This window comes from Barbatula barbatula, assembly GCF_947034865.1.
Source record: "Barbatula barbatula genome assembly, chromosome: 17".
Lineage (NCBI taxonomy): Eukaryota > Metazoa > Chordata > Actinopteri > Cypriniformes > Nemacheilidae > Barbatula > Barbatula barbatula.
Window position 1 is genome coordinate 13,851,357 of NC_136780.1, and position 13,772 is coordinate 13,865,128.

Here is a 13,772-nt window from a genome sequence, read left to right on the forward strand (position 1 = left end):
TTTTGATACCCACACCAGATATAAATAAACCTGATCACATAGCGTGGGATCTATTATAAAATAATGCAGAATTGGAGACATCTGGATGCTTCAGTGTGAATGGTTCTGGTATGTTTTGTACAGCTGGTGTGTTGTTAAACATGCCTTTATTTATAGAGCTACAATCCTGACTTGGCCAAACATACATTACATACAAAATACTTTTAAATAGTGTGTATTTCCTGTGTCATCCAATGTGAATATATTTGTGTGCAACTGTTATATTTAACTAATCAAAACAGGAAGTTACTTGCGGTAATGGTTCCCCCAATGGAGACGTCAAGAAAAATGTTCTATTTTGTCTATGCATGAAATGTGTGTCAGCTGTAACTTTGTTAGTGCAGGACGAACCGTGACAGAACCACTGGTCAAAGTTTCATCAGTAGTTGGTAAAATATTCAGTATGATTTAAATCTTCCCAATGATTATTTGCTTTAGTTACTGTGAAATGTTCATCTCTAAATCTATTTACTGTAATTGTAACATTGTAACAGTAGAGACATAATATAATTAATAACGAAAAAACACAAATGTTTTGTTTATTAAGGTTCTTCTTTTAAAACCATTATTTACATTCTCAGTTTTGCTCCATATTCTTTGCAGGATATGTATTAAGTGTAAATCCTTCTCAAACCGCAAATTAGAAATTCGAAGATTCTTGGAATGGTTCAAGATCAACCCCTGCTTCAAGTTCGACTAGGAGAAATTATTAAGGTTTGGACGAACCTTGAACATAAAATCAAACCCCCAATATTCAAATACTCAACCTTAACTTCTGTATTGTCCAATATATTGTCCTTGTTAAAATGTCTCCCTGCTAATATCAATCAGCAGGGTCCCTATAATATTGTACATAGAATTAAAATATGTCAAGATATCGGGCTTAACGGAAGACAGATGAATCATCTTATCAATGAAAATGTAAAAAAAACAATTGGAGATTTTCTTGACCTCCCCCACCCCAAACATAAAAAAATGCTGATTTTCACTGATGGTTTGCCGTAAAACACAATCCTAACCTTTATCCCCATAGGAAAATCCCATATGTCCAGACAGTTTAATCTTTACAAGTAATTAAAATACTGATGTCGGTGATTTCTTAAACCTCTAATGTACACATGAGTTTATAAAACTTTCACCTAAATGAATAAAAAGTTCAGTTTATGTAGTAGTGGCACTGAAAACCAGTGGAGGCTTGGACCGGAAACAGTATTCCTAAAGCTGCATTCAGACCACTAGCGACTGTGTCTCTGAGTCTCTCGTTCCTTGCTTCCTGTAGTAACAGACAAGAGACGGCTCCCCTGCTGTACACCTATTGGTAGTCGCTACCAAAAGTCGCTCACAGTTTGCATATGGTTGAGAAAATCTCAACTTTGTCGAATTTCTAGACAAGCCCACAGCTTGGGCAACTGTCACTGTCGCTCATCTCGCTGGATGTTGCTAAGCTACCATTGAAATGAATGGCTTCGCCTCGCTCCGTCGCTGGGTGTCTGAACGGGGTTTAACGTCATGACTTAACAAACGGATTGACCTTGATCAAAACCGCCTGTAAGCTTCCAACTCAACCCTCACTGAGGATAATTCTGATCACAATTCCAAAAGAAAATGAGACGTAACCTTATGCAGTGTTATGGCTTCCTGAATAAGCCAGATGAGCATGCTAAAGCTAACATGTTAGAACATCAATGCAATTGCCAGTCCTTTTCCAAATATTTGTTCGCAGATATTTAGTCACTTCAGCTTCCTTGGTCTTTAAAGTTTAATTCAGGTGGTTTCAGAGTATGAAGGTGTTTAAACAGAGTAAAGGTTGAATGGGGTTTGTCCTAAGAGGAACTCTCCTACACCGATCAAGTAAACCACTTGAGCAATCCCGAAGAGTGGAGCGATGACAAGAGCCCTGCAGCTGGCCCCCTTCAGGAACGCCGTAGGTCCCTCCCTCCGCATTATCTTCCTGCATAAACCAAAAATTTAAGAGTTAATATTAATGGAGTGGAAACTGATCCAATCCCCTCAGAACGCTGCACTATACCTGATGCAGTCTGTAACACCATTGTAGGAGTCTTCATTTGCGCTTTTATTGAGTGACTGCAGTCTGGTTTTCACAACTGGTTAGAAACAGGATCAGATTTAGTCTTTGAACCAAACCTAACATCTGCTCAAACACAAATATGTTTAGTCAAATGTGGAATGCACACTCACCATCACAAGGGCTGACTGCTACAGCCGCCGTACATCCGGCTACACAGCCTGAAATAAAGGACCAATAAAAAGGAGCTTTCTCATCCTCCGATGTCTTGCCCAGCTGGTTGACATGGGCGAATAGGGGAAAGTAAACCACAGAGAATGGAATGTCCCTGAAAGATGAAGACCCATATGGATAGTTTTACAACCAGCTACGTGTGAATTTCCCAAGCAAGACAATTTCCAGGAACCATATCCAAGACCTCTTTTGATATCAACCAGTCAAATTTAAGGGAAAGGTTTAGGAATAATATTAGTTTGGGGATTATGAGTAGTCTTTTATTTTAAGACTAAGGGTTGAGAATTGAGAGATGGTTAGGACCATGTTTCAATTCATAATGTTTGTCTTATATCGCCCCCATAAATTTCAGATTATTTTGCGTAGTTTTGTATTGAATTAACGTCAAACTGCTTTTTCTATTAAAGTTGTACCTGACAGCAACTAAACAACAATAAAGTCTTAGTATACTTGCTGTTCTTAAAAGGCATGGATATGGTTTTAAACTGATTTTTTTTATACTTGCTTATCAATTAATTTGTGTTATTTTTACACAAAAAGTTACATTTTTGAACTGCAAGAAAGTTCAGAAGACCAACAATAGATGTTTATCCATCCATATGCCATGTTTCCCAACAAATTGCCAATTTTACTTGTAGATTTGAAAGAAGTACACTTCTAGAAGAAACATTCCCAAAAGTGCATTACATAGGTGGATGATACATTTCAGGAGCATGTCTTACTTTGTTCATATTTAGTTAGTATGACTGCCCACCAAGTGACAACTGCAGTATGCAATACTCTCACGTGCCAAAGTGTTCACGTTTGCGTCACAGGATGAAATCTTACCTCATGAGGGTAGCTCCTAGACCTTTGTAAAGTCCCTGGATGCCCTTCGTACGAAGCAGCTCTTGGGTAATCTGAATGGCCGACACTTTCCCGATGGAAGACCCGGGACCCATGCTGTAAGTGCAGTTTAAGACTGGACCAGCTGCTCCCAGCTTCACGGTGTGAAGCAGAGCCATTTGTCTCTGCTGGGCCACTGAAAGGAAAAGACGGCACAACTTGTAAAAACTTCTTTCAAGAGAGAAAACTACATACAATTTTACTTAATCTTAGACGGATTGTTGAAGACACCGCCTGATCTTGAGGTGGCTATTTTGTATGAATCCGTCTGAAGTGAAACATACAAAAATGTATAACTATTATAGATGCATTGATACTAAATTTCTCCACTGATGCCGATTATTCTGCGTGATATCTGCCGAGACCGATTCTGAAGATTAATTGAATATTTCTTAACTTTGAGAATGTTATTAATTCATGTAATAACTTTTAATATTAAACATCATACTGGTGATGTTTCTTAACATTTTCTATACACAGAGCACAAATTCATTGCATTTTCCTGTTCTCTTTTGATCGACAGGATATATCGGGCCTGATCATCGGCTGTGCATCAGCCGATAGTGTGAAAAAATGCTTTTATTGACCGATACAGATTATTGGCTGATATATTGGTGCATCTCTTATAATTATTAGCAATATTAGCTAATTCTTGTGGCTCAGAGGTTAGAGCATGGCGCTAGCAACGCCAAGGTCATGGGTTCGATCCCAGGGATTGTATTTATTGTATGGTATAATGCAATGTAAGTCACTTTGGATAAAAGCGTCTGCCAAATGCGTTAATATAAATAGAAATAAACGTCAATTATAAAGCTCCACCCCTAACCATCACTGGTGTGAAAGCAGAGCAAATCAAAACGATTGAGATCATAAGAATTCATGCCACATCGTAAAATAATAATGTATTGTCTTAAAGAAACATGGAAGAGTTCAGTGTACAGTACAAAACTCTTTTATTCTCACCAAGTCGACCTGCATCCTGAAGTTGAATTTTGAGCATTTCCATAGGGGTTGTGACGATAACCTGACACATCCCTGCCCCGCACCCCGCCAACATCTCCTGAAACACGCTCAGTTTGAGTCTGCAACACACGCGTGTGTCATTCATCTGTGTTCTCGTCAGTGTTATACACTTGCTTCATAACAGAATCGGAGGGAACTTACTCTCCCACACTGAGTCGCTGGCGAAAGAAATCGTTGGCGGCTAATTTGATGGCTTTTTCGGGGGTCACCAATGTCAGGTTGACTGCTGCACCTTTAGGAAACAAAGGAACCGATTTGTTAGACTGAATATCATGTTTACCACTACAAAGTTACAAGATATTATTGCTTATGTCGACAGTGACTTTAACACGAATAGAACATTTAGTTTTATTTGTTAGAGTCCAACTCCGTGCGGTGTATTAATTTATAAAAGTATGCAAGTGTAGGCATATTGTAGAAAGGCATCGTGCCCTAACAAGCTGATTTGTATAACTGGTTCTGTCAATCAAGTTAGGTCGATATACGTAAGCTGTTCTCGGGGACTTTGAATAGTTGTACATCACAGATTAAGAAGGTTTATTATTTTTTCATTGTAAACTGCTTACCTCTGTACATTCCAAAGTATCCCTCAGAACGAACTGTCTTTATCAAACAGTCCATCCTAAACCAAATAACAAGATTATATTATTGTTCTTATCTTTACTTTGAATACATTCATGAACAGACCATCCGCTTGCAAAGACAAACTCGTTTTCTGGCATTGTGGTGCATGACAGGTAATCATTTCTAGGAATCTAGTCTTTTTGTGACAGGTTTGGGTTTATGCAGGGAGGGAGGATTTGGTGGAGGATATATGGTTTCCATAATGGAAACAGACTTGAAGTTACCCACACGTACATATTTTTGTAGACCTGTTGGTTTCCTCTTTGATTCTGGAGTCTTGTCTTGGCCAGATCAATGGGAAACACGCAGGTAACACCCACAAGTCCAGCAACTCCGCCATTGATGAGTTTAGCAGGAAGGCTAGTGAGGAACACGAGAGACCATGGACAACGTCATACAGAAAACTAATAATGTAACTCAACCAAGGATTTTACATAACAAGAATAAGTCAACATGTTCAAAAACTGAAATGTAACAGCTACATTTTTGTGTTAAAGCAATGTTGACTGATTTTCACAATTTCAATTTATTCCCTATTCAGGATTACAGCGTTTGATATGCTGTTCAAAAGAATAGGTCATATAATAAACTAAATATTCTCATAAGATCATTGCATTTTGTCATGTGTTCATTCACAAAGTTATATTGCCCATTTTATTTTTGCACTCTCATTTTCTATAAAATCAAACAGCGCATTAGAAAAGCATGTTAACGTAAAAAGTCACCATCATGCTATACATTTTAAATCCATTTCATACCTGATTGGTTGTTGAGTCATGGTGAGAAGTTGGTTTGGTCTACAGGACTGAGGTAGACAGAGGTGCAGTCACTGAGCAAGGAATTGAGAGGGTTTATATGCACTCACCCCTCCCTAAAGCCTCAGGCATCACCGCCTGTCAAACCCCGTCACTGTACTTGATGACTCACAGCAAAGCCAATCAGAAGTGAAGGATCTTCTTACAGCAGGCATGCCCAGATACACATACACTCCTTCACACACATACTGGAAATGCATCATATAGATTATGATTATTATCTGATTTTCTTCAAAACATGCAAATAATTATCTAATATATAAGTTGACAACTATAAGTTGACATTTATATTTATTTAGCAAATGCATATCCACAGTGACTTACAAATAAGGGATCGTTTAACATTTTGTCTGAAAACAACATGCAAGAGGAGATCATTTTGTATTTGTTACATTAAAATGTTCACATGTATTTTTTATTAAAAACATTAAAACAATTCAGATGAGTTAAAAATATAATTCAGTAAGTATTGAAATCTGTCTTCCTCAGAGGGATGTAAATCAATGATGCGTTATTTTTATATGCATTTAAAAAAATGTAAAAGTAAATTGAATAAACATTTTTATTAATTAGTTACAAATTTACTTGAAATTGTGAGATGAAAATGTTTGATGTAGGCTATTGGCATTTTATTCCAATCCGTGTGTGTTCTGAAATGGCTTTGATCATTTATATTTTATAAGAGTTTATTACTGATGAACAACCTATGTTTTGTATTATATTACAGAAATATATTACATTAAAGAACAAAATTCACAGTCTTTACGTTTAGTGTTAATGTAAAGATTGGGTGCTGAACGTGAGATTTTATGGGAGAAAATTTAACTGAACTCAATTTAGAGATGAAACACTTTCAGAAATCCAAATCTTCTAATAGCACCAATTGTAAAAGATGAACTTGATTATTTTATTTATTGACCCTAATACAATAAATCAGACTGTTAAAGAAGTTTTTGGCCAATTGTAATTTGTGACAATTTAGTACTTTAAATTAGTTTTTACTTTTCAATGGCAATAATTTGTTTTGTCGTTTAACCTATTGCATGTTATTGTTTTTTATTGTTTCTGAATGCTTTTTACTAAAATAATTTATTTTGCTTTCTTTTTGATCTTCAATTTCTACTTGAAATAATGTTTATTGCATATATTAAAGTCTTGCATTTGCAGTTTCTATTTTATAATAATTGCCCACAAACATATCAAAATACCAATTATTGTACAATGTCTACCGGCAAATGTTCCTGTCTTCGTGTTAACTTTTAAGCAACAAACACATCAAAAACAAATGGAATACAGAAAAAAATGTCCACACATTTCATTTAATGTTTATCATTGACGGAAACAATGACCATTGTGCCCCTCATCAAGATACAGACTGTTCTTACATTATAGGACTATTTCTACACACTGAAAACAAATAAAAATGTGCTACATGGAAACAATCAATACATTTTTTTCAAGTCAAATATTATATAACATAATTGGATCAACCGAAATAGAGTCAGTAAACATTGTAAAAAAAATATAAACACATAAATAATATATTTTGAGAACACTAAGACCTGATTCGAAACCGCAATAATGCTGCCATATGCTCACAGTAAGGAGAACTGGTCAAGTTTAATGTAACTGAGATAAAGTGAGAAACAGTTATTCTAAATTTGTTTCACTTTTTTCATACTACTTTATTATATCAGTATGTTTTATATATTTAGAATTCTTATGTTGTCATTTTACATAAACTTTCTTATAAGAGTTAATATTGGTTTTAATACTCATTTGTATGAAAACATCAATGGAGTCATACCAAAATATCCTCGGAGCATATTTAAATATTCACAGATTTATATACGTAAGTATTTACAGATTTAAATATCCACATGTTTGAACTTGCTAGTGTGTTCGAACGGGTTAGAAATACTACATGCTGGCTTGGGATCTTCACGCCCAAAAACAGGAAATATGTCATGAAAGTAGTCAAGTGGTCAAGTGCAAAGACCGCAAGGGTTTGGGTATTTGGACGCAGCCCTAGCTATCTTCAGCGATGGCCATGCTCGGCATATATTGTCGAGGAGTGTGTCTAAGCCCTCTTCACACTTTTCCTCAGGTTCAGCAGTCGGTGGAGCTGACAGAAAATCTGCCTTGTTTAAGGATGGGACTACATCTGTGGTAAATAAGAATTTTATCTTGGGTTGCTTATTTATTATGGAAACTTAGTCTTTGATTCAAGCCCACTTTTGTAACTTTTAACCTCATACTCTTTGTTCTTAAATTCGCCACACTCAACTGGCTTGTACGGTGGACTACTTTCAAATGTTCTCACCGTCAAATTGTGCAAAATGATAACAACACATTTTTTAAACTTGAATTGAATTGTCCACTATCGGTTGCCTTGATATATCGGCCTCCATATTGGCGTCCCTGGTCGTTATTTAGGTAAAGTTACGTTAAATATCGTTAAGCGTTTTAGAAAGTAATCCAGCTCGTCTTCTCACGACAGGAGATTCAGGTTTAAAGAGCCATTTTTCCTCTGTTTCTCAGTCAATACAAGCATTTCTCCCATCATAAACATCAACTTTTGCTACACAATCGATGTCTGGAAACACACGTGGTACCAGAATCACTTAAACATGCTATAGTTCGGCCATTGTTAAAGAAACCAAATTTAGACTCTGTGTTATCTTCTGGTGTTCCCCAGGGATCTATTTTAGCTCCCATTCTTTTTTCGTTATATATATGCTCCCATTAGGGTCTTTCTTTTATAAATATGGTCCGTCGTTCCACTGCTATGCTGACGACACTCAAATCTATTCACCCTTAAAGCCAAACATTGATGGGTTGGAAACACATAGGGCTCGTCTATTGGATGTGAAAGGTTGGTTATCTTAACATTTTCTCAATTTATTTTATGAGAATAAAACAGAAATCATAATTTTTGGACCATCAGATTTTTCTAGACAATAAAACACTCTCTGCAAAACCTTGGGTAAAGAACCTGGGATTTGTTTTTGATGATGGTTTAAAGTTTAAGATAAACCCATTTTATCTTTAAATAACTTTGAAAGAATAATTCATGCATTTTTAACATTAAGGTTAGACTATTATAATTCACTGTATTACGGGTTTGGCCAATCAGCTTCATCAATTCAAAATGACTTCTGACAGGTACTAAAAAGCGATTGCATTATTATGCTCTTTGCAATGGTTGCTTGTAAGATATCATGTTGATTTAAAAAATTATTTTTATAGTGTTTAAGTCGCTAAATGGCTTGACCCCTCCTTATGTATCGGATCTACTGACAGAAAATTGGCCAGTATTATGACATATATGACACATGTGTACATATATAGTATATCTATATGTATATTTTTTTAATGGATATATTTACATTCGTTTTTCTTTCTTTTTAAATTGCCTGTGATTTTGTTGTGAAGCACATTGGGTCAACGGCTGTTGTGTTTAATTGTGCCATAGAAATAAACTGACTTTGAGGTATAACTGGGTAGTTGACAAAGAAATCGTACATGTGTCCTATGGTGTCAGCAAAAATAAAGAAAACAAACTGGTAATATTATTTCCTATTATTTATCATTTAAAATGGCATAAGAGAGATTTATTGTAATTGTCTCACCATAGGACATATTTGTCAACTGACCTATTTCAATGAACAACAGCCCTGAAAAGAGAATGTCATTGAAAGCGGAATGATTTACATGCAATAACAACTACTTCCGTTAGTATGTAGATCTTGTAGAGCATCTGCCTTTATGTATAAATGAAAATACATTCCCAAAGGTATTTGTTTGTGATAAAACACCCGGTTCATAAATGTTACGTGCAAATTGCATAACATGTAATAATAGTACTGATATTTTTTACTTTGTAAAGATTTTCTATTTTTGTATCATGCATTGTATTGTTATATTCAATATGTATGTATTTTTCAAGTACTCAACCATAACATTTTCCACAAACTAAATATATTAAAAACATAGATTTTTTGTCATTATAGACGGTTTTATCGGATGCACGTGCTGGCTGACGTTAACTTCTGATCTGTGTTTGGTTATAATATAACAATTTATTTCAAATGTAATTAATAATAATATTAATTTATATTAATATTTTAATGCATATTCGGTGTATAAAATGAAAACTACTCAAAAGTTATTGATTCTTTTCAGATTTCTATACCGGAAGTTAAGTGTGGGCCACATAACGTTTGTTTACGTTGTTGCATATGAAACTGTCTAGACATAGAGATTAAAACACAGTGAAGTCTGAATGTAAAACAAGGTACAACAAAATGTTAAATTCAAGTAGTTTATTGTACTTGACTAATTCTAAAAAATTTGACTTTTCTTTCGAATGACAACTTTGGGTAAAATAGCACAGACCATTCTTATAAAAGGTACTGCGCAGAACAGATTTTTGCATACTAGAAAACTCTCTAAAAGGCTTGACATCAATGTTTTTCTAAACTTTTACAGTATATTATATGTTATGTCAGTAGATCTTTTTGAAATATTTTTGGTAATGGTATATTCGAATGAATGTAAACAAAATTCACATTTCATTTGTGTAATAGATATATAAGACATGATTTTATTTTTCAGTTTCAATAACTTACAAACAGAGACAGATAGAAGAACCAGACCACTTTCTCTCACCAGCAACACTGAGCCACTCATTTATAAAAATACATTTAGGGTCATTTTAATATAATTGTTATGATTCATAAAAATTTGATAGCATTTAATAAAACAATAAGCTTTTTTTCACTCTTTCTTTTCTTAAACTTCTTTGTTATACCAATTATTTCAATATATAGAAAAACTCCTGATGGCAGAAGGCAAATGCTGAATTTAATCATTTCAAACAGCACGCAGGTGTTCAGAGCATTTGTTAGGCATGCGTTTTGGCTTGTGCACACACTCATTTCTGGCCGTGTTGCATTTCATGCAGCGGCATCGGCGGGCCAACGGATAAAAGAAGACGGGGTCAATGTGAAGAGGGCAGCCGGGCATCCTAGCGGCACGATAGACCAGAGAGCGGTGCATACATCCCTTCTGAATCAGGAAACGCTTGCCCACAAATCCTGGCACGTTGGTATCCTGCAACATACAGAGAGTGAACAGTGTAATGCACTTACAGAAAAATATCTGTCATGATTTTATAAGTATTAATTACACCATGCCACTGCGGTAGATTGGTGCCGGGTGTATTGTTTCAGTAGAGACCAGAAGTGATGTCCGGGAGAATATTGGTGTAATATCTGTGTTTAGTGCTCCCCGGGGTTTGATTTAATCAACAAAATATGAGATGTATGGCACAAAATGCACAAAACAACAGACGTTTAGTATTTAATATTTGGCAAAAAAGCAATTGGAGTAAAGCACCAGGAATATTGGGTTTTTGCATACACTGAAAGAAATGCATAAAAACAAAAAGCTCATAGAAAAAAGACAGTTGTTGATTAAAATTGATCTTTTACATTTTCCCAGGTTGTCATATTTTGTAGTCATCCTCGTGAGCTTCTTTATAACATTCTCTTCATAAACTTTGTGTTGTAAATTTGATCAAATGTTCTTAAATTCTTCTCAAAGATGAGATGAGTTTGTAATACATATTAATACGTACATTTATAAGTATGTCAAAGTGAGCAAAAAAAAGACTAAGTATGAAAACTGTCGCAGTGTGATAGGAAAAAAAGAGTAGAAAGTCCAAAGTGAAAAGTAATAAAGTATAAAGTGATAAAGATAAAAACACACACTCATAATACTTTCCCAATATTTTAACTATCCCTGGTCTTGTGTTTCCACAACTCTTTCTTTTCAAAATGTATATATGTTATTATTTTAAAAGTATTCTTTTTGATGTCTTTAATATTTGCATTTTGCATCATTAGAACTCCAAAACGTTACAAAGAAAATATTCCCTAGTTTCACTTTTTTAATGCTTTCTATCTTTTTCACACAGACACGAACTCATCCACACACACATCACACACGCAGAGACACACATCATATACACTTGCACATATACACTTGTACTTTAAATTATGCAGCATAACTTGCTTCTGGTGTTTTTTATTTTAAATATATAATTATTTATAAAAATATATTGATTTAATACCTTTAAAATATAAATATATGTATCATTCCTTTTGACATAAGGAGATTGTAAATCATTTCCTATTACATATCTTTTATAAATCACTACATTGTCAAAAAGGTTATTTTGAAGCGAAAATGTTATTAAAAAATATATTTATCTTCCAAATCCTTGACACAATACATATGTATTTGAAACGCATGAAACAAGTGTGTTCAATTACAACACAAATAACACGGTGAACAATAACAACAGACACACGGGAGAGTGAGTCTTACCTGCGTGAAGCACATTCCGCTGCATATGGTTGTGTTGATAGCCATGCAATGACCACACTCGTGTCTGTCCACATACAGTGTGTAGTTTTCCAGCGAACAGGCCATGATGACATCTCCACCCAACAGAATGAGCAGGACACAAAATAACATCCCCATATTCAGCAGGCACCTATCCAAACTCCAAAAAGAAAAATGACCCAAGATGTTACTGTGATACTATTACTAACAAACAATTCACTATTAGTCTAAATTTGTGCACAAGTGTGTGAACAAAAGATGCAGAAATAAAGATGAAAATTTTACCAAATTTTGAGTGTGGTCAAAGGTCCCTGTTTGCTTTTGGACTAATACCAAATGATCCTCGTTCCTCTTATCTTGCCGAGAAGGGAGGGAGGGTCTTCAGGATGATCCTCCACGCTGGAAATCAACAGTGTCACTATCAACGTGACACCACGGCAAATGGCCACACGCAGCCTCCTTTCAACATCACTTTATGTAACACAAAGTGCAGAGTGGAATGGGTCTTTATGCATCGCCGTTTATATTTTTAAGCAAACCTCCTGCTGTTATTTCTTTGTTTAGATGTTGTTTTTAACCATTTGTTTACGGATATGACATTAAAGAATATTTATCTCCTACAATGCATTTGAATCAATTACAGCAAATTCCACATTATTACCATCATTTATTACAATTAATATAAATATTAAGTCTGATAGGTGTCATTTCTAATGCTCAGTCAAGCAACTGGTTATGCACCCTGACATGTAAACTGAACTGTAAAATTAAAAATCAATTTCTTCAAAATTGTGAATTATACATGTTACTTGATGTGCATTTGTACCTGTGGGATTTTAAGACGTTTCTAATAATAATCAACAGTCATTTAGCGCATCATAAACAAATAATCAACCATAAAAAACACAAATCAAAATATACATAGTAACACAGTAAACATAATAAAATTACATCAAAATATTTTAAACACGCAAAGACTTTCCTTTCTGTCTTCTTTCTGTTTTGTCAGGAAACCTGAAAACGTATTTTATTTATTTACTACACAGCAAAATCGCCAGTGTTAAAAAATGCCAGATTAACACTCTCAGTTTATACATAATCCCCACTCTCAAAGTGTGGATTATATGTACACTGTGAGTGTTAATTCGATGTTTTTAACACTGGTGATTTGACTGTGTAAGATTGTTTACTATTCACTAATCGACCTGATCACACAAAAGTTTAAAGGGTCGTGTTAGGTAGAAATTAAGAGTTTATTTGCATTTTTGTACAAATGACTAATTTTTTATTGTGTTTGATAGCTGTATTTTTACTCAACCCAACTTCAGTTTGACTGATATTAATTAGAATGCAAAATAAACACATGATTTTTGTTCATATTTATAACAGATCTGTTTTTGAAAATGAACTCTTCCTCCTTGAATCGCATCTGCACAGTTGCACTTTTACACTGTTTTAAAAGGATGTGATTTCTGAGATGTGTCCATTGTCTGTCTTTTTTAATTTGATTAATTTTCTGCAGGTTAGATTAAATAATAAAAAAAAATTCTCCTTATCCTCTTGTATTTCTTACAAGACCATATACAAGGAACTGGCGACTTAAACATGGCTGTTTGGAGGCAGCGCCGCGTTTCACGTGTATCGTTGTCCACCTGGACAATATTTTCTGAGTCTAATCCCCACTAATGCTTGCCTGTTCGTCACTGGGACATGTG

The 13,772-nt window shown here is 34.9% G+C and overlaps 2 protein-coding genes across 2 annotated transcripts; both read right to left on the bottom strand.

The window, feature by feature from the left end:
- Positions 1 to 137: 137 nt before the first annotated feature.
- Positions 138 to 5,653, bottom strand: slc25a55b (solute carrier family 25 member 55b). Its single transcript, XM_079477730.1, has 9 exons — positions 5,590 to 5,653; positions 5,066 to 5,191; positions 4,774 to 4,829; positions 4,349 to 4,439; positions 4,148 to 4,266; positions 3,128 to 3,320; positions 2,239 to 2,393; positions 2,069 to 2,144; positions 138 to 1,990 (listed from the first exon to the last, which is right to left on the bottom strand). Exons 1-9 carry the CDS (start codon positions 5,607 to 5,609, stop codon positions 1,831 to 1,833), a joined length of 996 nt encoding a protein of 331 aa, XP_079333856.1. The 5' UTR covers positions 5,610 to 5,653; the 3' UTR covers positions 138 to 1,830.
- A 4,868-nt stretch (positions 5,654 to 10,521) lies between these two features.
- Positions 10,522 to 12,189, bottom strand: LOC306906400 (thyrotropin subunit beta; the record flags this gene model as incomplete). The annotated part of the gene is made up of 2 exons (XM_079477772.1): positions 10,522 to 10,761; positions 12,040 to 12,189. 2 exons carry the CDS (start codon positions 12,187 to 12,189, stop codon positions 10,522 to 10,524), a joined length of 390 nt encoding a protein of 129 aa, XP_079333898.1.
- Between the last annotated feature and the right edge of the window lie 1,583 nt (positions 12,190 to 13,772).

What these genes read in the sequence shown, in the direction of transcription:
- slc25a55b (XM_079477730.1), bottom strand. Translation starts at nt 5,609, where the DNA reads ATGACTCAACAACCAATCAG. An exon ending in CTAGGAGCTACCCTCATGAG is followed by an intron (nt 2,394 to 3,127) that starts GTAAGATTTCAT and finishes TTCATCTTTCAG; the next exon opens with GGACATTCCATTCTCTGTGG. An exon ending in AGCAGTCAGCCCTTGTGATG is followed by an intron (nt 2,145 to 2,238) that starts GTGAGTGTGCAT and finishes GTTTCTAACCAG; the next exon opens with TTGTGAAAACCAGACTGCAG.